This window comes from Pyrus communis, chromosome 16 (assembly GCF_041283825.1).
Source record: "Pyrus communis isolate YQ-2024b chromosome 16, ASM4128382v1, whole genome shotgun sequence".
In the NCBI taxonomy this organism is placed as follows: domain Eukaryota; kingdom Viridiplantae; phylum Streptophyta; class Magnoliopsida; order Rosales; family Rosaceae; genus Pyrus; species Pyrus communis.
Window position 1 is genome coordinate 4,051,694 of NC_142580.1, and position 26,343 is coordinate 4,078,036.

At 37.7% G+C, this 26,343-nt stretch overlaps 3 protein-coding genes and 2 pseudogenes across 13 annotated transcripts; 4 read left to right on the forward strand and 1 right to left on the reverse strand.

Moving 5' to 3' along the window:
• Positions 1–722: 722 nt before the first annotated feature.
• Positions 723–3,956, reverse strand: LOC137731835 (cyclic dof factor 2). The gene is made up of 2 exons (XM_068471071.2): positions 3,354–3,956; positions 723–2,320 (listed from the first exon to the last, which is right to left on the reverse strand). The coding sequence occupies exons 1-2, from the start codon at positions 3,624–3,626 to the stop codon at positions 1,025–1,027; spliced, it is 1,569 nt and encodes a 522-aa protein (XP_068327172.1). The 5' UTR covers positions 3,627–3,956; the 3' UTR covers positions 723–1,024.
• Positions 3,957–9,594: 5,638 nt separating this feature from the next.
• On the forward strand, positions 9,595–16,848 carry LOC137732281 (myb family transcription factor PHL8). 9 transcript variants are annotated; one of them, XM_088687548.1, is made up of 8 exons: positions 9,595–12,636; positions 12,709–12,991; positions 13,424–15,220; positions 15,385–15,461; positions 15,556–15,613; positions 15,718–15,793; positions 15,898–15,967; positions 16,067–16,848. In XM_088687548.1, exons 3-8 carry the CDS (start codon positions 15,088–15,090, stop codon positions 16,667–16,669), a joined length of 1,017 nt encoding a protein of 338 aa, XP_088543674.1. In that variant the 5' UTR covers positions 9,595–12,636; positions 12,709–12,991; positions 13,424–15,087; the 3' UTR covers positions 16,670–16,848. The 9 variants fall into 9 exon arrangements, with proteins under 9 accessions (XP_088543674.1, XP_088543676.1, XP_088543673.1 ...); XM_088687550.1 differs by having other exon boundaries at positions 9,595–12,610; XM_088687547.1 differs by having other exon boundaries at positions 9,595–9,940; positions 10,073–12,991.
• Positions 16,849–17,304: 456 nt separating this feature from the next.
• Positions 17,305–19,389, forward strand: LOC137731341 (protein HOTHEAD-like). The gene is made up of 3 exons (XM_068470444.2): positions 17,305–17,501; positions 17,589–18,233; positions 18,446–19,389. Exons 1-3 carry the CDS (start codon positions 17,435–17,437, stop codon positions 19,297–19,299), a joined length of 1,566 nt encoding a protein of 521 aa, XP_068326545.1. The 5' UTR covers positions 17,305–17,434; the 3' UTR covers positions 19,300–19,389.
• A 300-nt stretch (positions 19,390–19,689) lies between these two features.
• On the forward strand, positions 19,690–23,318 carry LOC137731344 (protein HOTHEAD-like; annotated as a pseudogene). Its single transcript, XR_015957551.1, has 3 exons — positions 19,690–19,772; positions 21,615–22,262; positions 22,348–23,318. The product of XR_015957551.1 is annotated as a protein HOTHEAD-like (transcript).
• A 254-nt stretch (positions 23,319–23,572) lies between these two features.
• LOC137730680 (protein HOTHEAD-like) lies at positions 23,573–25,683 on the forward strand (annotated as a pseudogene). The gene is made up of 3 exons (XR_015957552.1): positions 23,573–23,678; positions 24,012–24,681; positions 24,754–25,683. The product of XR_015957552.1 is annotated as a protein HOTHEAD-like (transcript).
• Positions 25,684–26,343: the final 660 nt, after the last annotated feature.

Below are 26,343 nucleotides of genomic sequence, written 5' to 3' on the forward strand. Positions count from 1 at the left end.
CTGTAAAAATCTCATGTAATGGGTCCCACAACAACTAATTATGCGCATAAACTGTGGCCCCATCCGAGTGACAACAAAGACAAGGAAATATCTGAATGCTTCGGTTGGTGAAGGATGAGAAACCCATATAAAATTATAAAAATAAAAGTGATGCTATTCACAGATTTCTTTTTATATTCTATATTTTTATTTATTTTGTCCATTAATTTTTTCAATCTATTTGATACGACTAACAAAATTAAAATGAGTGTGTGAGAAATAAATATAAGTGTGTAAATAGCATTGTTCCATTATTATTAAGTGTGAATTTGATATATTATCCAGCAAGCAAAGTGGAAAGAGAAAGAAAGCCACTTTTTGTGTTGGTGGATATACTTGGCTCACACTGCCTTACACTTTATGGAATATTACCAATTTGGATTCCTTGTGTTTTTGAGAGGGAGAGGATGCCCCTCAAATTGATCGATAGTTGAAAGCTTATCTTCCCAATTGAGGCCCTACCTTGACTTTTCACTCTTTTGATTTTTCAATCCTTAAGCTTTCAAAAAATAATTTCCCCACTAGGTTTCTTACGTTTTAAAACACTAGTAATCGATGTCCGCCTTTTTGTAACTTGTTAAGTTTGTAATACTTGATCATATCAGTACGTTTTGAGCTTGATCGTCACTTGTTTAATATCAACGTATGATAATTACCAAATAAACACAAAAAACACATGATAATTACCTCGAAGTCTCTCTTTTTATTAGCTATCTTATGTTACCTCACGTCCAAGTATGTATAGAAACACTTTCTGCAGCATCTAACAGAGTTGAAAACAAAAAGGACCCATCCATAATGTTACACAGAGATTAAAGAAAATACATCTATATGATCTAACTCAAAAACATTGAGGCTGATCAGTAAACATTGCCTTAGTGTAAGAAAGGAAAAAAGGTGTCATATTTGTCAGCAGCAAAAGGTTGAAGGGTCCCTTCCATCACATTCACATTGCCAAAGTTTTCAACTCAAACTTCAGCCTTGATCATGTTCTCTCATGGAAGTTGAGTGACCGGGAAAATGCTGCAGGATTCGCTTGCAACGCTGAAGAAGCTTCAACTGCAGGATTTTTCTCATCTCCCCTTGATTGAAATGCCTTGAAGTGACCTCCTCCCTCGTTAGCACAATTTCCCCTTTCATTCTTAATGCCAAGCGTTGCCCATACAGAGCTTCTTGCAGCCTCATTAGAATGATCGATCCTTAATGTTTTTGGAATACAAACACATCTTTTGGAACTGTTATCTTTCGCGGGCTCTTCATTCTGAGAGCTGGATGGATTAGTAATGTCCTCGTCTCTTGAATGTTTCCCTAAGGTTGGGGAATTTGAACCGGAGCTTGTAGCACAATGGCTAAGAGTAGAGGACGGTGAGAGACATGGTACATTCCAAGAACCCGGCACAGTGCAACCCCAATATGGCGGTGCAGGGTAGAATGCCATCGGAAAGCCTGAATGGCAGAAGCCGGGTGGAGGCATTGCAGAGGCCCACTGAGCTGAGTTGCATGGATAAGGCCAAGGGGAACCCGGAAAGCATGGTACTTGAGGAGGGAAGCTTTGACAATTTTGAGCTGAAGGCTCTTGTAAATTAGCTTTGCCTCCTCTCTCTGTCGAATTTGAAGCTGTAATGGATGATCCACTTGAGCGGTCGTCCCCATTATCTCCAGCAGTGGGAGAAACTAGGAGTCTTTGTTCGGTTCCACGAAATCCATTTTGCATACAATTTTGGTTTTTCTCTGCAAGGTTCAATACAGAAGCCATTGATTCACAAAGAGGAGAATCTGAACCGAAGGTAAGGACAGTGCTTTTGCTTCCCAAAGTAGCACTGTGCGCACCATTTGCAGCGCTAGCATGAGCTGCTTGGAAAGCATCTGACATTAATACATGATGATACTGTGAAGCTGAAGAGTTCTTATTCTTGCGACGACCAGCACCCACTGGCACATTCCTCATGATTCCTCCAGCAGTCCAATATCTCTGGCAGTTCTTGCAGAAATGGCGAGGCTGGTTGACATTGTAGTTGTTGTAGTAACAGAACTTGGTGTCCATACTATTACATCGAGGGCATGGAAGTATCTTGTCAGGCTTCTTCAGAGTCTTATCTTGTGAGCTACTAGTCTCGCTCTGGTCTCCATTCTTACATGAAGTTTCTCTATCAGCTGAAGGAGTTTTAGGATTCTCGCTAATTCCGGATGATGTTGTAGGAGCTTTTAGGTCTTCTGTGATTAGATCTGAGGTATCAGCATCCTGTTTATCCGCTGCTAGTTCTTTTCCTGATATTGTTTCCTATATTTCAAACAAAAATATCTGATCAGAAAAGTGCTTTACAAGACTAGTTCCGAGTTCCCTCAATGTACTGATAAACAGATTGTTGTGATCATACATACTAAAACATTGATTTATAAATTAAACAGAAACCACTTTTGAGTTATTCAAGCAGAATAAAACAAGAGAAAAGGGGTATGAAGAACTTTCGATACATAAATTTCGTTATTGTTTACTCCAAAACTTTGTCATTCACAAAACATATATAAGAACAGAGCCAAAGAAGGAAAAGAAAAAAATGTAGTTACAGAAGCAGACGATGTAACTTAATCACTGTATAAAAACCGAAAGCCCATATCGGAATTTATAAGCAGTTGTTCAACTGGCACAGAGTTGTCCAATCCCGACGAAAACAAAGTAAAACTCTACAATTCTCTTCACCCCCCCCCCCCTCCCGCTCCTATTGTTTACCAGCCGTGTCAATCTACAAACTTGACATAAATGGATAAATCCTTGCTATAAAAACAGAGTAAGCAATTCAAAGTATCCGTGGAAGGAGTCTCAGAAGCCAAAAGCATAATCAGCTACTTCTAAAGTGCAGTTAAAAAAGCAACTTCTGCCTTTTGATTTCCAAACCACTTCAACTGGAATTTTATGATTATATTTTGACCAAAAACTAAAAATGTGTAAACCAAATCAACAAAAATCCAATTTGTAGGAAACTTGAACGGGATCAAACTAAACCTAGAATAAGACTGATAAATCCAACACAGCCACCATCCGAATATCATGACGTCATCCTCGAGTTCTCCCGATACAACCTCAGGATAATCAAGAGGACAGAAAAGAAAGGAATAATCCAGACCAAATCGACAATCTTGATTTGAGGATAGCAAATAATCAAGAATAATTAAGTAATTCAATTTTTCAGATCCCAAAATCACAAACTCAAGAGCAAGTAAAATCGACCCATTTAAACTTCTGAGTTTCTGAAAAATGGGTTGTTCTTAGAATAAAACAACAGCCGCCATAGAAGATTAAAGCTCAAACATACCTCTTGTTGTGCATCTCCTTCCCTCTCCAAGTTATCTCCCCCCGAATTGGTAGCAGCTGAAGAAGAAGAGGAAAGCTTCTGCCTGGTTTCATAACAGTCTTCAGCACCGCCCCCACCCGCGCCACAAGCAGTGGCGGTGACGTCATGGTCAACAGATCCACAAGGTTCGTCAATGGTGGAAGAAGACTCACGGTTCAGTGGCGCCATAGCCAAAGGTATAGTCTTTCCGAACAGCTTTATCGTGTGGCCTCCTCCTTCACCCTCCGACGACATTCTTGTAATTCGATCAAAACCCAGAAGCAAAAATCTGTCTTCCGAACAAAAAGCACAGAAAGTTCGAGTCTTTTGATGTTTTTTGAGTACTGGTTTTGGTGCTCTCGGTGGTTGTTCCTGTTGTTCTGTGAGAGTTTTGATCGAGGAGGGAGGAGAGGGAGTTAAGAGGAGGAAGGGGAAAGGGGTGAGTGGGGTTATACGAGGTGGGAATGCCACGTCATCAAAGGGGAGAAAGGGGGGAGATTTGTGAGCCACAAGTTGTATGTGGCGTTCGGAGATCTTTCGCGCTGTTGGATTCCCCACATTTCTTAAAAAGATAGTGCTTCTCTTTCTCCTCTCTCTTTTCAAATCCATGTCAGCATTTGAATTTCCACCCTTTTTTCTCAATCTACTAATTACTTCATTCTCCGTCGCGGCAGATGTTTCAATATACTTGAAACACGAATATATACGTTATATTTTATTATACAAGTATATAAATACTTGAAAAAACGTTTTGTTTCACTTTAAGAATAATACCATCCGGATTCCGGACACATTGAAAAATATTTCCCCCTTGACCTACCTTTGTTTGGCTTCTTAAATATTCTCTTTTTGGTTTCATTTATGTATGCTATTTGCCTTTATTAGATTCACTAATTTGCCTATGTTTTCTTTGCCTTTTTTTTATCCAAATTATATATACTATTAGAGTTAGACGAATAAATTTGTATCGAACTCGTCACTTTCGCTATTCGAACTTAACATCTTTCGTTTATAAGTGATGAGGAATCTCGCTAGAATGTAGTACCAAGTGCCAAATAAAACATTTTCTTATCACAACATATTGTTCTGTACTTCTCTAGAAAATAAGACTTTAATTAGTTATAACTTATCTCATCCAGCTCACTAAACATGCCCATTGGGCTATTGATAACCCAACCCCCGAATGAAATTATATAAGGCTATTAAATACTTGCTATTGATGCAATGTGTTGAATCTTGTTTCTTTTTGATGATTAGAAAGTTAGATTTTCCAATGGGGGAAGTAAATAAAGTTTACCAAATGAAATATTACCTCAATAAACATAACCCAAGAATATTGCCTTAATAAACTTTTTAATTTAACTGTATTTCTCTCACTTTGTTAGGATAGTTTCAAATCTTATTTACGTCTCTTAAACAAAAAAGAAAGCTACTCATATGATATATTTTTTGTGATAGCTTCATTTTGCAGCATGTTTCATCACCATATCACCACATTCATCTCATTTGCCCAACCAAGCTCGATTGTAAATTGGCATGACTGCATCAACATAAAGACATAGTTAGCCGGCTTGAACACCGCGTAAGTTTTATAATTTCTAGAGTCAACACACGCATATACGTTTGTGGATTTTTTTTTATAATTAAAAAAAAATCAGAAAAAGGAAAAGAAAAGTAGGTATAATAATTAAATTGTAAAGTCTCTAAGAAACATAAAATTGTAAAATAGTGGAAACGTGCAAGTTAACATGTTTGAACTTTTATAAAATAATAGCCTTGATATTGGAAATAAAAACCTCTGGGTATATAATTATAATATTATCCAGAAATAGAAAATGTGAAATCACTTTTGTGAATACTTTTTTCGGAAATTGTGGCATAAAGTAGTTCCAACACCTGAAAAGAAATCGGATAACATTTAAAAAAAAAATATGTCGGATATCATATTTGAGTTTGGAGAAGTTAACTAAAGTAAAGCTTGTTTGGAAGTGCTTTTAAAATAACTAAAAATGTTTTTGGTGAAAATATTTTTCAAATCAATTTTTGGTAAAATGGGCAAGTGAATCTTAGAAAATCACTTTGAGCTCGTTTGGATGTGCTTTTGAAATGATTGAAAGCGCTTTTGGTGAATATATTTTTAGAACCAATCATTAGTAAAGATGCAAGTAAATCCTGGAAAAGCACTTAAAATATTTTCTCTAAAAACGTTTTCAATCATTTTAAAAGTACATCTAAACGAGTCATTTATTAGCTTATTGCAATCTAGAACTTTAACTACTTTTGGAATCAAATAAATATTTTTTCTAAAAGCATTTAAACCGAGTAGGAAAAATACTCCCTAAATAGGAATTATTTTTTTATAATTTAAATGAATTTAACATAAAATAGCATTACCATATAAAAAAGAAGAAAAACATGTAGTTGTAATTTCAGAAGAAAAACAAATGGTAGTTGATTGTTTTTATTGGAAAATAAAAAGAAAAGCATTTCAGGAATGTGATTAGTGATTTTATACAATTTAATTTTTATATGATTTGATTTGGTGTAGATTTTCTTATTTTGTAGACGAATGATTGTTTTGATTTATTTACTAATATTGCACGTTTATAATCTTATAAGTACGAGAAGAATAAACCATTGAAATTATACTTGAAAACTGTAAAGGAACGGAGCTTGGCTGCTGAAAAATCAGCAACAGCTCCTAATGCTAGCAAATCAAAAGTGACCACATGTTCAAGTAATTGATTTTTTAATCACAAATTGAACATATATTCACCGATAATTCGCTAGTAGCAGGAGCTGCTGCTGATTTTTTTAACGGCCAAGCTTTCTTCCACTGTAAAATTGTAGATAATTCTAAATTTTATATTTTCAACTGTTTTGTGTTAGCAAAATTCTTGTGTGGCTTTTGGTAGGCAGAGTAACGCTCGATATGTTTGCCAGCTGTGGGAAACTATAGATTGGGTTGGGTGTGCAGTGGGAAAAGGTCGTTTTGCAGTACAAAACACGTGGCGGCAGCAGGTTTGAATTCGATCAGCTGCCAAGGAATGGAGGGCTGGGGACCCACCTGCAGAAAGCGTAATGAAAAGGGCGTCTGATATCACCGCCGTTCATTCCGTAGTTCGAAGCTGATGGCACTTTACTGTCTTTCTCTTTGTCTCTCTCGTCCGTGGCTGCCCTGCCAAGACTACATAATATCTACGTCCCGTGGCTCTGCAAATTTGTATTATCTGATTTTTAATACCTAATTATTACATCACGTGACACATTGTCTTTTAGTATCTATTTTTCATGATTAGTTACGTGCCGATCCTTCTAATAAACAAACCAAACTTTACCTAAAAATGCGATTCACCCGCAATGCTGTTACTGGTATAGAAGATCTATCAACATGCACGGCTGCTTTTATAACAAGTTGTCTTTGATTTCTGTCTCACGACTGCAAATAGATTTGCAACGGCTGGGGAGGGACTCGAAGAAGCGAAGCCTAGAGCTAGTTCGCCACGCCGACCATCAAATATGAGATCGGACCTCTTCTCATAGATTTGGTGGATCAAGGGCATATATCATAAGTTTTTATGAGGACTTAAAACAGGGGTCATAGTTTCTTTTTGATTTTACAAATTGCCTACCAAAAAAATTGTTCAGCAATGGAACTTGAATCTAGACCTTAATGAAACGAAAAGAACAATCATTATTAACTCAACCAATATTCATTTTATTTAACAAAATAAGGAAAATGCTTGTAATTTCAACTTTTCAGGTCGACAAATCTGTTAAAATAGTACGTATAGATAGGTTGGCAAAGTCAAAAGGAAGGTGTCTTGTTTGTATTATCTAAGATGCATGCACGTACACGTTTCTGGATTTCCTGCACTAATCCTGCTTTTTATAGCTAATTCAGAAGGTAAAAGTTTTGTTTCTATATATGCATATTATGTATGTGGTTAGCTTTTCATCTTCAGGGATTCCACTTACGGAAGCTTTTAGTACCGCTAATTTATCGTTTAATTATTTATCGTGTGGTCTAGTTTATAAAACAATAATACAATATCCGTGGCTGCCATTCCACACAGCTGATGTAATTGAATATCATAATATAATATTGCTCCAGTGAAATGCATATACGATAGCGGAAGTAGGCTGGTTCAGTATACAGGTGCGGAACTGGAGAAGGTCGAGTGGACTGAGAGCGGATCCTCTTTGTGAAAATTCCGAAAATCTTCTAATCACGTTTGTTTATTGTACATCGTGCGACTAATTTTCATCAAGTTTTGTTTATATTCAATTTTAAAGTAAAAAAATTTATAATGATTTATAACCGTACGATATATGATGAACGTATGTAATTTGAAGATCTTCGAGAATCGGCGAGGGTCCTCACTCGAGTGGAACTCTACCTTTTAGAAAAGGATGTCGTGCTTGTGATGCTCATCACACAAACCACAATGTGTTGTGTTTTCTTTTCTCTTTGTTTTTTCTTTTCTTTTTTCATACGAAAGAATAAGACTTACAGAGAGTCTTCCAAAATTCAAGTCCTTAATTATAATTGCTTGCCACAACTTGTTCCGTTGGCCGACATCAATATGTCTTGCATCTTAAAGTCTAAAACCAAAAGTCATGAACTTTTTGGTTGCTTGGAAAATTTAAAACATGATATTCATCTTCTGCTTAGAATTCAAGGATATACGCTTGTGATTCTATTTTGACACTCATTTTGTAAGACTTAATTCGTAATGTATTTTAAAAAGTGGATTGTTATTAGCACTTCAAAAAATTTATTTTACACTCCTCACAAATTTATTTTTCTTTCTAATTATAGAAAGTTTGAAATGCCAAATGAGATTTTAGGAGTGCGAATAATAATTTCCTTTAAAAATTCGTATTGTCTATTTTTTGGTATATTATTCATAGATCATCTTGTAAAAAATTAGACAAATCCAAAACCATTAAGACAATCATTTGAAGTGAAGAAAATGAACGTATAAGATTTTACGAAGAAAATACTAAATTTAATCTAATGGTCATATGGTTTAGATTTGGTTGATTTGTGGTGGACATGATTTTTGCGGGAAGACCTAAAAAATTGACGATTCGAATCGTTAAAATATATTATGAAGCGGACTTTTTTTTTTTTTTTTTTGAACAAACGATATTATCTATACTAAGGGGGAGGGGATGAGCTTAGCCTCACAATAGGCTAGCAATAATATGGTTCACACTCGTATTTGGAGATAATCAAATCTAAGACCTCTCACTTACAAGAGAAGAGGAATATCACTAGACTATAATACTAAATGACATTATGAAACGGATCTTGAAAAAAAATATATGTAGTTTACTTAGTAGGATATATTTGACTATCCATCGAGTTACATGGAAACTTAGATTTGGGTAATTTGACAATTGCTTAATTTTGAAAGTAAGGTTGGATTTTTTAGACTTTGAAATCTAGTTTAATTAATTAGTACACGCAAAACCACTGGAAAACTGGAGACGAAACATCAACTTGTAGATATTCATCTATCTAATCTAAATTCATTAAGCTAAGATTATTATCTTTCAATTGTAACATGAAAGTTGAGACTGTATGCACAACTACTCATCTGATCTAATTAGTACTAATTAGGGTTCTCTTCTTTAAGCTAGAAATTTCAAATGCGACGAGAGCGTTGAGACCATACAAGAGAAGTAGTACTTTGATGTAATATATATGTGTATATCACCATGCATTAAGGTTGATCAATCATCCTATATATCTCAACACATTTGTTAACTTCGAAAAAATAATGAAAGGGGGAGGGATAGTCTTCCATTATATAGTTAACAATGTATGTAAGGACTAACAGCGCGATTAAGATTCAAAAGAAAAAGTCTTGTACATGTGATTGGTGTAGAAAGCGAGAGAGATGAGAGATTGAAGAGATTGAAAAACTGAATTTTCTCATTACTGCGTAAAGCGAGTACAAAAGTATATTTATATGCCTGCAGGTTATTACCAACTTACTCAGCAATAATACGTAACTGAATATAATAGCCTAAAGCTTAACCACTAAGCAAGAATCTAATCTGGTGCCTTATGCTCATGATGAGTAGGTGGTCCTTCACTACTCTTAACAAGTGGTACATGCTTTTTCACTTATAACCTATCTTAAATTGCATTATTTGTGATAATACGGGGAATTAAAATTGAGACAATTGAAACCGCATGATCAAAAGTGAACATTTTATTTGGCTTTTCATACACCAATGTTTATTCTTGACGATTGAATGAAATAAATCAAACGAAAACAACAGAAATGAATGATTAAACAAAGATGTGAATAAGACTAAGAGCACCTTTTTTTCCTCCGCTCCAATACGGTGCGTTCGGAAGCGGACGAGGTATGAAGAAAGAACGCACGAGATGACGTTTCGATGGTGTGCACTGAAGTGGGTGACGACGACAGCAACGAAAACAGCGCACTTTCTTCCTTCAATTTGCGCACTTGGGCTCTGATTTTTTGCCATTGCCGGAACTGGGTGCTACCTGAAATCTCTCTGCAACCACAAAGCCTTCAACTTTTTAGGTAAACCCCTCATCAATTCCTTACCTTTTTACTTGTCTGAAACCGTTCTGTGTTTGATTAATGAGTTATCTGTTCTAAACAAATCATGGGTTTTTTTTTCTCAATTGTCCATAATATTGTCTGCTTCGGAAGTTCTGAGGTGCATTGGCTGAAAAAAGTTAGTAAATCCTGATGGTCTTGCTTTTTCCTTATCTCACAAATCACAAATTGTGGTATCCACCCCAAGGTAGAAACATGCACGAGTTTGAGGAATGGGAATTGTGTTTGTGTTTATAGGATGGTGGAAGTGGAATTATGTTTATGGGAATCAAGGAAAATGTGGATTCTAGCTAGCTAAAGGAAGGAACTTTCATTTTGTGGTAAAGATTTTTCAGTATTTGATCAGTCTACCCTGTTATGCTTTCCCATGAAGAATTACCAGGATTACTGTGGAACATAAACTTCATTAACTTGCGCCTCAGCGTTGACATCATCGTTACCCAGTTCATTGGTTCGGACAACATCCACTTTGCTTGATAATTGAAATCTTAGTTCAGATCTTACATAGTTTTAGTCCGATTTAACATGTTAAGTGATGCAACCCATTTGAGATTCACCCTTGAAGCATGCAATAACCATGACCAGAAAACTTTGTTTCAAATCCATCAAATTTTTCTGATTGTCTTGGTGTATTGAGTCTAAAAATGGAGCTTACACTAATAGGAAAGCTTTGTTTTCAGCATGCCTATCTTCTGCCTCGTAATTAGTATTGCTCAGCTTCTTAACCATTCTGCTATTCTGTGAATGTTCTTGATTTGTGTAGACATCCCTTATCTAAGGAGTCTTAGATTCCCTCACCTTTGGAGAACTTGGTATCATGATATCACCAACCTGGTTTGAGTATATTTTCCAAAAATGAGCAGGTAAAACTAGAGCGGTGGAAGTTTGACAACCTAATCTTTTGAGAGATGAGACTTCATAAGGGAGTTAGATTTGGGAGGCTTAGGTGGAGTAAATTTGTGATATATCAAATTGTTTAAAGTAGGTGAAGTATTAGTTAAACTTAGTCATTCTTAGCTCTTTTTAGTTGCTTAGAAAGATGGAAGAAATAAGAATGGGTTCAAAGTGGAAACCATTACAAAGTTAGAAAATTTCAACTTCCACATCATCGTTAGCCGTTAGGCATGTTATGGAACCTAGAAGGCATTAGGGTCTTAGAACTTGTTAGAACTTGTTCTTTGAACTTTTCCAGATACAAGTCACTGAAATGCGTGGTGTATGTGTGGAACATGTTGTTTATGAGTGAAGACCTTTCTCCGAAGCCACATTATATTGAAGGATGGTTACTTAGAAGTTGATGATATACCATATACATCAGATCCTTTTCCTGGAAATAATTCTTATATTCTGTATCTAATACTGCTAGCAATAGCCACACACTGAGAACAAAAATATAACGGTAAGAACTTTAAGAACAATAATAATAGCAATACTAATAACAATAGAGAGTAATAGTAGTACTACTACTAACATTAAATCAATTTCTCAATCAATCAAGTAGAAATTAGAGTTACCCTATTTGTTTTCTTGAGAATATTTATCCAATTAACCAGGGCCTTTTCTCTCCATGTACCTGCGCCACGCTGCTATGTCTTGGATTCATTGATGCCAACCAAGAGGTATAATTGTATCGGTTGTAATGTTTCGTTGGAAATAACCTGTCTTGCCTGAATTATTTGAGGGAATATTATTCTTCATGATTGTGTTTTGTGTAGTCATGTTATGGGGTCTTGCAAATATGGCGTGCCTCGTACATATTCTAGAATTGGACATCACTTACTTAAACAATTGTGAGATATGTACCATCTTGATTCTTGATATATCCACCATACGCTAATTAAACATGTGCTTGCTAGACTCTTTGTATATCTATGTGTAGCTTGCTACGTTCTAAGATGTATAATGATCCTAAGCTTGCATGATCAGCTAAGCATACCCTATAATGAGAAGTTATATTGTCGGAAAGTTCAATGGAACATTGGCTTGTTGATTCTCCAGACATGTTCCATCTAGAAGTTATACACATATTTGGTTTTGATCATTTGACCGGTTTCATTCTTTATTAGTCTTAGACTCTTAATACTCAAGTGATATTGAGAGCTTGCCGCTCTGTTTTTCTAATAATTTGAGATGGTTGAATTCAATGCAGTAGGACACTCTTGTCAGTCATAATGGCTCTCCATCGTAGTAGATTCCCATCTCAATGAGGTTCTGTCGTACATTGTTAACGCACTTGCATTAAATACTAGACCGAGAGAAAAAAGGAGTCAATTTTTTAGGTGTAGTGTTTTTCTCCGATTACAAAACCGAGCGCAGTGGTGTTCTAGGATTCATATAGGCAACCCCATTAGTGGGATAAGGCTTTGTGTTGTTGATTTGTTCGTGTAGAATCTGAATCCATGTAAAAAAAGGACATGGACGCCAGTTGCAATGTGTATGTATGAAGACGCTTTGCGAACGTGCTCGTATATTAATGTAACTGTTCTTTGATTTTGGGGAGTGGGTGTTCTCCTGCCTTTCACCATAACTCTTTGAAAAGTTGAGGAGCAAGCAAAGTGTACAAGTTGTCATTTATATACAAAGATGAAGCCCATAACCATGGACTTGTGTGTTTCAGAAAGAAATTGATCGGTGACATATTGCTCACGTCATTTTCAGTAAGCAATTGTGATTTTGACGTAACATTACCAACAATTATTTATGGTTTTCTTTTGGTGCGATTTTGACAGGTTCCTTTTGTTTCACTTTTCTTGATTCCTGAGGCCATATTCTTCTCATCTTCTATCTCCATGCTTTTGTATTGTGAGATCTCCAATAACGGGGTCCCTTGAAGAATAATAATTGCTGAGAGGCACCTTTGTTTATGTGACTTTATGATTCACTGGACCTTCACCTCCTGACCGAAAAATACCAGGGGCCATTCGGCATCATCCTAGAATCTCCTTTACCTGTTATGGAATATATTAAAGCGACGAAAAGAGCTTCAAGTACAGCAGCTGGTTAAAGAGAAAGGTACGTCAATAACTCTCGCTTCTTTTCTTGGTTTTCAAACATTCGGGCCACACTACCATAAGAACTTGTCAATAATTATATTCCTTTCTTTGAACGTGAACTATGAGCTTCCCACTAGGGATATGTTAGCCCAACAGTGGAGAGAAGCCAATGCTTGCTCAGGAAGAACCCTCCACTGCCACCATGATACTAGACCCAGCCTCCTGTAGGTCCCGCCGGTGCTGTCCTTCGATTACCCATTTTAGCTGAAGGAATGATGAGAGTAGCAACCTGATTAGTGAAAATGTTTCCCCCATGCTAACGGTTTTAGGATCAAATGCTTGAACAGTCTCGACGGTGCAACCTCTAGTTTGTTGATATGATTAATGTGTTAAGAAGTACTTAAATTAGTACTTGAACTTTGAATCCTGGGGCATTTGTTTATGTATGCAGCAGGCAGAGCAAGTGAATGTTAAGCACTGGGATGGCAAGTCTTTGGGAGATGAACGATCATTGGATTTTGATTCCAGTGATCAAACTCTTGACCACAACCCAAGAAATCCCGAGATCAATCCGATACCGATTGACTTTTACGATTTGTTGTTGGCCACTGTGATTTGTGGCCTCCTTTTCTCTTTTCTTCTTTTACTCTTTTATGATCAAAATTTTCTTTATATTCAGTTGGTTTTGGATATGGATTACAGAATTAAAGCTAACAATCCCCTTGGAATATATTTCTTTTTGAGACTTTTGTGCAGAGTGAGAGCCCTGTTGAGTGCCCCTTATGTCATTTCCATTTGTTTAGAGAGAGAGAGAGAGAGAGAGAGGGAGCAGAGAGAGAGAGGAGTTGGTTGCTTCATACCATGACAATACTAATTCAGAGTTTATCTCTCGCACCCGAGTTTGAATTCTCCACCGCCCTACATTAAAGTAATTTGACATATCGTCATGAGAAAAACAAGTGCAATTATGATTCATGTTTTTTCTTGGAACATTGATTTTTGGACGTAATCGTCGTATTTGAGGCAATTATATTCTGATTCCCCGTCTCTGATACATCCAAGGCAGGAACCATTGATTGATGTAACCTCATGTGGCATTTAGTCCTATATATTAACCCTTGTAGTTGGCACCCTGGATTCCCCTCCCCTAGATTTGGATAATTTTACAGATACAAAAAATTACCAAATTATCATATCTCGATCAATTTAGCAAGATATTGTCTCCTTCTTAACCACCTTGAACGGAAAGCTATACACAGAGTTCTGATGATTACGCATACATGTCTCTTATTTCAATAAAATTGGTGTGAATTGATTCACTTTATGTGGGAATACTTCTTTAGGGGAAAAAATACGTTAGGGTTTGGGGTCCCAAAATCCAACGTTAGATTCTTTGATTCCTCCATCCTTACAAGGAACAAAAGGAGTCTGCCAATCACACACCACCTCCTTCCTCACAAAAAGAAATACCCAAAAAATAAAAAACTAAAAGAAATGGGAAATAAATATTAAAAAAGAAAAGAAATCCCCATTTCCCTTTCAATCACCAAAAGAAAAGAAAAATATCTCAATTATTATTATTTATTATTATTTAGCTGCACTGCATTGCTTCTCACACCATTATTCATCATGGTGGGGTTCCTTATTCATCAGGGAATCATGCACAGAGAGAGAATCTAGAGAGAGAAAAACAAACCCTACACTTTACCTCCTTTCTCTCCTTTTTAAGACTCACAAATTGAACTCTGTGTGTTTTTGCTGCATCAGAGATTCTCTCTACCTCTTTCAAGTCAAAGAAGCAAGAAAAATATATAATTTTATAAAATTATTTTTCTAAAAAGGTTGGTATGAAATGAGAGAGAGACAGAGAGAGAGAGAGAGAGAGAGGAGGAACTACAGCTCATGGCATAAATTCTCTGCCTCCAACATAACCCCACTTATGTTTCCAGATATGGAGTGAGAATATAGGACACCCCCACAACTACTCCCCTCCCAAATTATAAAGACCAACCCCCGTCCCTTATAACTTGGATCATACAAAGCAGTCCACCACTATATATTTATGTTCCTGCAGTCTGCTGTCTCGATCTCTCATCCACCACCACCACCACAAAAATGGTTCTACAGAATATGCAAAATCAGAACATGAATTTGGTTTTGTCCACCGACGCGAAGCCGCGGCTAAAGTGGACTCCAGAGCTTCATCAGCGATTCGTCGAGGCTGTCAATCAGCTCGGAGGCGCAGACAGTGAGTATATGACCTTGATGATGTAGGGGGAAGGGCGGGGGGCTCCTAGAAGTGTAGGTCATGTCCCCTCTTCTTTAGGAGCTGACCTCGCCTAATCCCTATTTTATTAGTATCTTATACAATACAATACAAAGTTCTAATGTGTGTATATATATATATGGCAGAGGCCACACCAAAGAGTTTGATGAGGATGATGGGAATTCATGGACTCACTTTGTACCACCTAAAGAGCCACTTGCAGGCATTTTCTCTCTCGAGTTTTGTCACATCTAATCTTTGTCCAGATCATGATCGAGAAAGCATAATTCTAAAACTCCTTTTGTGTTCTTGTGCAGAAATACAGGCTAGGGAAAAGCCAACAGTCCGAAAACCGCGAGGACATCAGGCAAGAAGGTGAGTCCATTACATTAGATTCCAAAAACTATAGAGGATCATCATTTGGTGCTCATTCTTTAATCCTTGTGGATTCTTAATATTTGTCCTCTCCTTTGATGCAGATTACAAGGAGCTTCAGAGCAGTGATGGTCATTTCGGCACGGATATCAGCGATGAAGATCACAGTCAGATTAATGAGTAATATAGTTAGAAATAGATCCCAATCTCTTCGATTAATTTAGATGGAAAAATGACACCACAAAGAGCTCCCTATTAATTAAGTGTTGTTATGTTTATATCAGAAGCTTGCACATAGCTCGGTCTCTCCAGTTGCAAATGGAAGTGCAGAGGCAGCTTCATGAACAAATTGAGGTAAAAACGATAAAAGGAATACCATCTTTACCATTCTCGATTCATAAAAAGATTGAAAGAGTACCATGGCTTGCCAATAAACCCGGTTTTTGTTGTCAGGTACAGAGACATCTTCAGCTGAGAATTGAAGCTCAAGGGAAGTATTTACAATCGGTGTTGAAGAAAGCACAAGAAACTCTTTCAGGGTATACTTCCTCTTCAGTGGGAGTAGAACTTGCAAAGGCTGAACTCACTCAGCTAGTTTCAATGGTTAACAATGGATGTCCGAGTTCTTCGTTCTCAGAGTTAACGGAAACAGGAACTCCAACCCTAAAAGACATGGAGCGGAAGCAAATGAGAGGCTCCATGGAGAGTTCCTTGACATCTTCCGAAAGTTCAGGAAGGGAGGACGAGAAGCTCCCTGAAAATTCTAATGCAACCTGTGTTGAACTACCATTAATGGACATTCACCCGGACAATAAGGCGTGGAATAATGTTGCAAATAATCATGTTTTTGGGAGGAAGAGAAGCAGCAGTCCGATTTCTGATGGTGTATCTGTGGAGCAACCAGTTGCTAAAAGGACACAAACACAAAGAGATAAAGGTGGAAACAGTCTGAGAAAGTCTGGATTGCTGGCTACAATTGATCTGAATAGCAAATATCAGAGTGACAACATTGATTCGGGACCGAAAGCAATAGACTTGAACTGCAAGGGAATCTGATTCTTCAAATGCCTTGGAGCCATCTGGTTTAGTGGTCTATAGTTTATGGAGCAAACTCAATTCCCTCCGGTCCTAATCTTTTGTTTATATACATGTATGTACACTGTTATATATGTATGGCACTTTTGAAAGTATATTCATGTCAAAAGAAGGTATAATATATTGTGGGGATACATCTCTTTCTCGTTCTCGCTATCGTACTCTCGCACGTGTGTCACAAACGTGCGCGTTTGAATGCCAGATGGAAACTGCTTCTTGCTTAATGCTTCTGAGATCTGATTAAGCTAATTCGCCTAAAGAAAGTACAGAATGCTATGTATATGATTCCCTACTTGTGTAGGTGCAAGTCGCATGACTTGATGTTAATCATGTCAATCACTAGAAATATTTCGTTTCGATGTTTGTCGAGGGACAAGCAGAGGAGGAGGAGGGTGAGAAATCATCATAGAAAAGAAAATTATGAACTAAGCATGCGCACGTTAGCTAATCAATGCCTACGAACTCACTCAATTATATGTCCCACCACATGACAATAAACTACGAAAACTCGAGAATGCATCAATGTATGGAATTCATTGCCCGGCGGGATCCTTCAGACCGTCAGATATGAAAATTTCATCTGAAACGTTTAAATCTAGCCGTTCAGTTGAGCAACATATGGTAGTTAAACTCCAATAAATAATTCGCACCTTCATCTTCCTAATCCTGTTATATGAAAGCACCAATCTTGGAGCTTCTAATGCTACACACTAACTATTCAAAGCAATGAGCGTTTTATTCTATCAATTCCTCCTATTTGTAAGCTTGGCTTTGTGTTCTTCATGGATTCAAGGTTTGTCACTAACCCTATTTACTTTTAGTAACATCTCATTTTAGAAGCTTGAATTTTCTGCATTGATGTCTGTTTTCGAAATTGTAGGGCAAACACTCCCCCGTATAACTTCAGATGTCAATGAAGCTTCGGGCAAGTCCTTCGATTACATTGTCATTGGAGGAGGCACCGCCGGCTGTCCCCTAGCTGCAACCCTGTCTGAGAAATTCTCAGTGCTCTTGGTGGAACGAGGCGGCTCTCCATATGGAGATCCCTTGGTGCTGGATACAAAGTACTATGGGTTCTCATTGCTCCGAACTGATCAATATACATCAGTTGCACAAAGCTTTGTGTCCAACGACGGTGTGAGCAATCTCAGAGGCAGAGTTCTAGGAGGAGGATCTGCTATAAATGGCGGGTTTTACAGCAGAGCAAGTGAGGATTTTGTCAAAAAGGTTGGGTGGCATAAGGAGACGGTAACAAATGCTTATCAATGGGTCGAATCTAGAATCGTTTCTAAACCCGAACTGACCCCATGGCAGTATGCTGCTGAGTTTAGCTTTCTTGAGGCAGGGGTTTTCCCTTACAATGGTTTTAGTTTGGATCACATTGAGGGAACAAAGATTGGTGCGAGCGTGTTTGATGAACAGGGACGAAGACACACCTCCGCTGATCTTCTAGAGGCAGGAAATCCAAACCATATCACAGTTCTTCTGAATGCAACTGTTACTAATGTCATCTTTCATGAAAGAGGTAAGCCTTAAACGTGTAGTATTCCTTTATGGGGAGTGACTTCCGCACCCCACTAGCCTGTAGTCCCCTCATTTTTTTAGATTGGATACGTCAAAAGATAAGTAACCGATGGAAACAAGGGGAGCAGTGCAGAAAGAGAAAGGAGGAGCACAAAAATCACTGCCCTTAACCGATAACCCTATTTTCAGCTGAATTTCTAAATGATTTTGCAGGTGACAGAAATGAGACAATAGCTAGAGGCATAAGATTCATCAAGAGCAACGGAAACTCAAGCGAAATTTATGAAGCTCACCTCAACCAGCCAGAGAATTCATGCTCAGGGGGTGATGTGATACTAGCAGCAGGGGCTTTAGGCAGCCCTCAGATTCTATTGTTAAGCGGCATTGGCCCTCATCAACACCTAAACAACTTCAACATCCAACTAGTTCTCGACCTAGAGGCTGTCGGAAAAGGAATGAAAGACAATCCTGGCATTGCACTATTAGCTGACCCTATCCCGAAAAATTTCCCACCAGAACCTCCAAAAGTTGTCGGTATAGCAGATGACTTCAAGATCATAATTGAGGCAGGAATTTTACCTGTCGGCTCCAATGCAACAATAATGCCAATAGCTGCGAAACTCGCCTTTCCAGAATCAGAAGGAAAGCTTGAGCTGAACAGCACTGACCCCAGAGAAAACCCTTCAGTCACATTCAACTACCTAGCAAAGGAGAAAGATTTAGCACAATGTGTGAAGCTGGCTCAGTTGCTTGAGCGAGTGGTAAGGTCTAAATCGATTGCATTCTTCCTGGGGATCGAACGCAAGCCAAAAGATGAGTTGATGTCTACGGAAGATGAGTTGAGAAAACTGTGCACGAAGAATGTGAGGACATTCTATCACTACCACGGAGGTTGCACCATGGGATCAGTGGTTGACAAAGATTACAGGGTTTACGGAGTTAAGGGACTGAGAGTAGTTGATGGATCAACATTTTTTGAATCACCAGGCACAAATCCAATGGCCACTTTGTTAATGCTTGGAAGATACCAAGGGATGAAGGTTCTTCAAGAAAGAGAAAATGCTTAAACCCGAAAGATGATCGATCCTCGATCGAACTTCATCAACTTGTACTTTTAGCCATACTAATCATGTCAAATTAAGATTTTCTTGTACAAACGCATCTTGTTATCAGTGGACTCTGATAAACCAAACAAACCAACCAACCACAAAGCAAATACCAAAACACCGAGCAAAAACAAACGAACACGAACTAGGAATAAAATATAGAACAAATAATCGTGTGAACTGCAGACTTTGTGTGGGTGCAGCCAACGGAGACTGAATTGTTAATGCATAAAAATGGGAGAACTGGTGTATTAGTTTAATTTATTTAATAGCAATTAGCTGGTAACAGATCATTGACTTTGCCTATTAATACAGAAAATATGTTAGTAGAAGATAAGCTTGAGAGAGAGAGAAAGCATTCATGGCAATGGGGTTTTCATTGTATCTGTTCCTCCTGTTTGTTCATCTGGCCCTGTGTTCTTCATGGATTCAAGGTATGCTATGTCCTCTAATTACCTTCCTGTTTAATTAAGTTTAAATCCCGTTCGCTAACTACTTTATTTTTTTAATTTTTTTGCCAAGTGATGGATTTTGTTTGATTAGATATTAAATTAACCACAGACGAAATTCAAACCCATGCCGTTATGAGGGCTTAACTCCTTTCCACCATTGTGGTAAAGGGTCACTTGCATAACTAATTCAATTTTCAGTTTTCAAGATTAGTGAAAATTAAAAAAATGAAATGGTTACCAAACAGCCTATAAAATGCCATTTTGTAGCTTTAAATGTTGAGAATTTAGGATCTACTCTGGTTACTTTCCTAATTGCAGGACAAACACTACTCATTGCTATGTCCTCTAATTACATTCCTGTTTAATTAATTTTAAATCTCGTTCGATAACTACTTTATTTATTTATTTTTTTTTTGAAGTGATGAATTTTGTTTGATTAGATGTTAGATTAATCACAAATAGGGTTCGAACCCATGTCGTTATGAGGGCTCAACTCATCTCCACCATTGTGGTAAAAAGTTAGTTGCATAACTAATTCAATTTTTAGTTTTAAAGATTAATGAAAAATGAAAAATGAAATGGTTACCAAACTGCGTATAAAATGCCATTTTGTAGCTTTAAATGTTGAGAATTTAGGATCTATTATGGTTACTTTCCTAATTGCAGGACAAACACTATTCATTGCTATGTCCTCAAATTACGTTCCTGTTTAATTAATTTTAAATCCCGTTCGATAACTACTTTATTTATTTATTTAATTTAATTTTTTTGACAAGCGATGAATTTTGTTAGATTAGCCACAAACGGGGTTCGAACCCATGTTGTTATGAGGGCTCAACTCATTTCCACCATTGTGGTAAAGGGTCACTTGCATAACTAATTCAGTTTTTAGTTTTAAAGATTAGTGAAAATTGAAAAATGAAATGGTTACCAAATTGCGTATAAAATGCCATTTTGTAGCTTTAAGGGTGTGTTTACTAATCCGTAATCAAATTGAGAGGAATTGGATTGAGGAGGAATTGGATTGAGGAGGAATTGAAATGAGGTGGAATGAGAATCAGATTACTGTTGAAGTTGTTTACTAAAACTGTCTGGAATCGGAGTAGGAATGATGTTGAGTTCATATAAGTTGTTTACTAATTCACTTCAATCGGAATTAAAATTAGGTTGATTACTATATTGCCCTTACATAAAATAAATTATTTTCATACTAATTAATTATATTAAATTCTTAATTAAATTTATATAATAAAATTCATCTATATAAAAATATATAAATGAGTTTTATTTATTTATTAAAAGATGGTAGGAATGATGTTGAGTCCATAAAAGTTGTTTACTAATTTACTTCAATTGGAATGAAAACTAGTTTGATTACTAAATTGCCCTTACATAAATAAATTATTTTCATACTAATTAATTAAATTAAATTTATATAATAAAATTCACCTATATAAAAATATATAAATAGGATTTATTTATTTATTAAAAGATGGCATAATGAGTGTTAAATGAAGGGCAATGTTGGAATAATCAGAAACAAGTGAGGGCATAATTGGTAGAAGAAATCCATTCCGGATTCCTCAAGTGTCAAGGAATTGAAATACCTCCCTCATGTAGGGAGTCCAATTCCTCCAAAATTAGGAGTTGGATTCCTTAATGTGTGTGGATCCCACATGTATTTTGATTCCCCAAGATTACGTAAACAAAAGTGTATCCTGTAATCGAAATCCAATTCCGTAAATTGATTCCGATTATGGGTACGTAAACGTGTCATAAATGTTGAGAATTTAGGATCTATTCTGGTTACTTTCCTAATTGCAGGACAAACACTCCCTCGTAAGACTACTTCAGATGTCAATCAAGTCTTGGGCAATTCCTTCGATTACATTATTGTTGGAGGTGGCACCGCCGGCTGTCCCCTAGCCGCAACCCTATCTGAGAAGTTCTCAGTGCTCTTGGTTGAGCGAGGTGACTCGCCGTATGAAAATCCCTTGATCATGGAAAACAAGAACTTCGGGCTCTCATTGGTCCAAACTGACGAGCACACATCAGTTGCACAAAGCTTCGTCTCCAAGGACGGGGTTTCCAATCTCCGAGGAAGAGTTCTAGGAGGAGGATCGGCTATCAACGGCGGGTTTTTCAGCAGAGCAAGTGAGGATTATGTCAAAAGGGTTGGGTGGAATAAGGATATGGTATCAGATGCTTATAAGTGGGTGGAGTCTAGAAATGCTTTTAAACCAAAACTGACCCCATGGGACTACGTTGCTGAGCTTAGCCTTCTTGAGGCAGGGATTTTTCCTTACAATGGTTTTAGTTTGGATCACATTGAGGGAACAAAGATTGGCGCGACTATTTATGATGAACATGGACGAAGACATACCTCAGCTGATCTTCTCACGGCAGGGAATCCGAACAACATCACACTTCTTTTGAATGCAACTGTGACAAGCATAATCTTCCATAAAAAAGGTAAACATGAAACTTTTGAGAGTGTGAATCCCACGTCGGAAAATTAACTCTTGATTATAGCTAAATTCCTAAATGGCTTTTGCAGGTAAAAGAAATGAGACAATTGTTCGAGGCATAAAATTCATCAAGAGCGACGGGAGTTCTTTGCAAACCCATGAAGCCTACCTCAACATGCAGAAGAACTTGAGTCCAACAGGCGATGTGATACTAGCAGCAGGGGCTTTAGGCAGCCCTCAAATTTTGTTGTTAAGTGGTATTGGTCCTCAGAAACACCTAAACAAGTTCGACATTCCAGTTGTAGTAAACTTAAAGAGCGTTGGAAAATGAATGCAAGACAATCCTGCCATTGCATTCGTACCTGACGTAGCTGACTCGAAGCCCAAAAATTTCCCACCAGATTCTCCCAAAGTTATCGCCATTGCAGACGACTTCAAACTCATAGTTGGGTCAATGATTTTACCAATTAGCTTCAATGCAACAATAATGCTAATCTCTGGCAAACTTGCCTTCCCAGAATCAGAAGGACAGCTTGAGCTGAACAGCACCGACCCTCGCAAAAACCCTTTAGTCACATTCAACTATCTGGCAACGGAGAAGGATATGGCAGAATGCGTGAAGCTGGGTAGGTTGCTTGAGCAAATTGTAAGGTCTAAATCGATTGCTTACTTTCTTGGGGTCGAAGGCAAACGAAGAAACGAGTCCATGTCTACTGACGATGAGCTGAGAAAACTTTGCAAGAGCAATGTGAGAACCTTCTACCACTATCATGGAGGTTGCACCATGGGATCGGTGGTTGACAAAAATTACAGGGTTTTCGGTGTTGAGGGATTGAGAGTAATTGACGGGTCAACTTTCCTGGAATCTCCAGGCACAAATCCAATGGGCACAATGTTAATGCTTGGACGATACCAAGGGATCAAGATTCTTCAAGAGAGAGAGAAAATGCTTAAACCCTAGTGATGATCGATCTTATATTGAGCCTCAAGAGCTTGTATTAGCTATATAATCGAATAATAATCATGTCAAATGAAAGTAGTATAGCTAAATTTTACTTATTATAACGCCGACCGGTCCGGTAGCTAGGCCGAACGGTTGCTCCATGTGACACTCGAATCCTGATGCCTTGGAAAAACAGAAAAGACGGGTCAGCCTGTCTCCACTAGTAAGCAAAAGCTGGTAGCAGCCAACGGAGACTGAATTGTTAATGCATAAAAATGGGAGAAATGGTGTATTAGTTTAATTAATTTAATAGCAACTAGGTGGTAACAGATCATTGACTTTGCCTATAAATATAGGAAATATGTTAGTAGAAGATAAGCTTTAGAGAGAGAGAGAGAGCATTCATGGCAATGAGGTTTTCATTGTATATGTTCCTCCTGTTTGTTCATCTGGCCCTGTGTTCTTCATGGATTCAAGGTATGCTATGTCCTCTAATTATCTTCCTGTTTAATTAATTTTAAATCCCGTTCGATAACTAATTAATTTTTTTTTTCCAAGTGATAGATTTTATTTGATTAAATGTTAGATTACTCACATATGGGATTCCAACCCACACCGTCATAAGGGCTTAACTCATTTCCACCATTGTGGGAAAAGGCTACTTGCATAACTAATTCAGTTTTTAGTTTTCAAAATAAGTAAAAACTGAAAACGAAATGGCGTTATCAAACGGCCTATAAAATGTCATTGTGTAAGTAGCTTTGAATGTGGAGAATTGAGGATCTATTCTAATTTCTTTCCTAATTGCAGGACAAACACTTCCTCGTAATACTACTTCAGATGTCAATCAAGTCTCGGGCAAGTCTTTCGATTACATTATTGTTGGAGGAGGCACCACCGGCTGTCCCCTAGCTGTAACCCTGTCTGAGAAGTTCTCGGTGCTCTTGGTGGAGCAAGGTGGCTCGCCGTATGAAAATCCCTTGATCATGGAAAACAAGAACTATGGGCTCTCATTGGTCCAAACTGATGAGTACACATCAGTTGCACAAAGCTTTGTCTCCAAGGACGGGGTTTCCAATCTCCGAGGAAGAGTTCTAGGAGGAGGGTCGGCTATCAACGGCGGGTTTTTCAGCATAGCAAGTGAGGATTATGTCAAAAGGGTTGGGTGGAATAAGGAGATGGTGTCGAATGCTTATAAATGGGTGGAGTCAAGAAATGCCTTTAAACCTAAACTGACCCCATGGCAATATGTTGCTGAGCTTAGCTTTCTTGAGGCAGGGATTTTTCCTTACAATGGTTTTAGTTTGGATCACATCGAGGGAACAAAGATTGGCGCGACTACGTATGATGACCAGGGACGAAGACACACCTCAGCTGATCTTCTCACAGCAGGGAATCCAAACAACATCACACTTCTTTTGAATGCAACTGTGACAAGCATCATCTTTCATAAAAAAAGGTAAGCAAGAACCTTTTCAGAGTGAATCCCAAGTCGGAAAATTAACCCCTATTGATTATGGCTAAATTCCTAAATGGCATTTGCAGTTAGCAGAAATGAGACAATAGTTAGAGGCATAAGATTCATTAAAAGCAACGGGAGTTCTTCGCAAACCCATGAAGCTTACCTCAACACGCAGAACAACTCGAAGAGTTCAACAGGCGATGTGATACTAGCAGCAAGGGCTTTAGGCAGCCCTCAAATTTTGTTGTTTAGTGGCATTGGCCCTCAGAAACACCTAAACAAGTTCAACATTCCAGTTGCAGTAAACTTAAAGAGCGTTGGAAAAGGAATGATAGACAATCCTTGCATTGCACTCCTAGCTGAGATAGCTGACGCGAAGCCCAAAAATTTCCCACCAGATTCTCCCAAAGTTATCGTCATTGCAGACAACTTCAAACTCGTAATTCAGGCATTGATTTTACCCATCAGCTTCAACGCAACAATAATGCCGATCGTTGGCAAACTTGCATTCCCAGAATCAGAAGGAGAGCTTAAGTTGGATAGCACCGACCCTCGGAAAAACCCTTCTGTCACATTCTGGCAAAGGAGAAAGATATGGCAGAATGCGTGAAGCTGGGTAGGTTGCTTGAGCAAATTGTAAGGTCTAAATCGATTGCTTACTTCCTTGGGATCGAAGGCAAACGCAGAAACGAGTCCATGTCCACAGACGATGAGCTGAGAAAACTTTGCAAGAACAATGTGAGGACCTTCTACCACTATCATGGTGGTTGCACCATGGGATCAGTGGTTGACAAACACTACAGGGTTTTCGGCATCAAGGGGTTGAGAGTAATTGATGGGTCAACTTTCCTAGAATCTCCGGGCACAAATCCAATGGCTACATTGTTAATGCTTGGAAGATACCAAGGGATTAAGATTCTTCAAGAGAGAGAAAATGCTTGAACCTTAGTGACGATCGATCTTACTTTGATCCTCAAGAGCTTTGTATTAGTCATATAATCATATAATAATCATGTCAAATGAATGCAGTATAGTTAACTTTTAGGATAAAGTACAAAAAACTACCTCAACTACTGGGGTCACGACAGTTTCATACCTCATCTTTTAAAATTGACAATGTCATATCCCATCTTACAAATTTGTGACAATGTCATACATCCGTCAATTTTTCTGTTAAGTGCTGACGTGGCTTGATTTGGGACCTACTTTCTATTAAAAAATTATTAAAAACTAAAAAACAATTATTTAATATTTTTTAAATATTAAAATAATAATAAAAAGTAAGGAAAAAAAAACCTTATTTTATTCGGCCCCCCCTCATCCCTCATCTCTTCTCTCCCCATCTTCATCTTCTTCCCCAACCTGCAAATCCCAACAAACAAAAAAAAAAAAAATCCAATTTGTCTTCCCCCACACCCACACTCTTCTCCCTCCTGCAACCCAGAAAAAAGAAAAAAAAAAAAAAAAACCTAGATCCCGTCGGCGGGATCTTGGGTGCGCAGAGAAGATGGAGGATGGATGTGGAGAATGGATGAGAGTGGTGGATTTGGGGTTTGATGGGTTTTCAAAACAAATTTTTTTGTTTTTTCCTCTTCTTCTTCTTCCGCAGGGGAGTTGATGGTTTTCAAAAATTTTTTTTTTTCTTTTTCCTTCCTCCTTTTTTTCCTCTTCTTCTTCTTC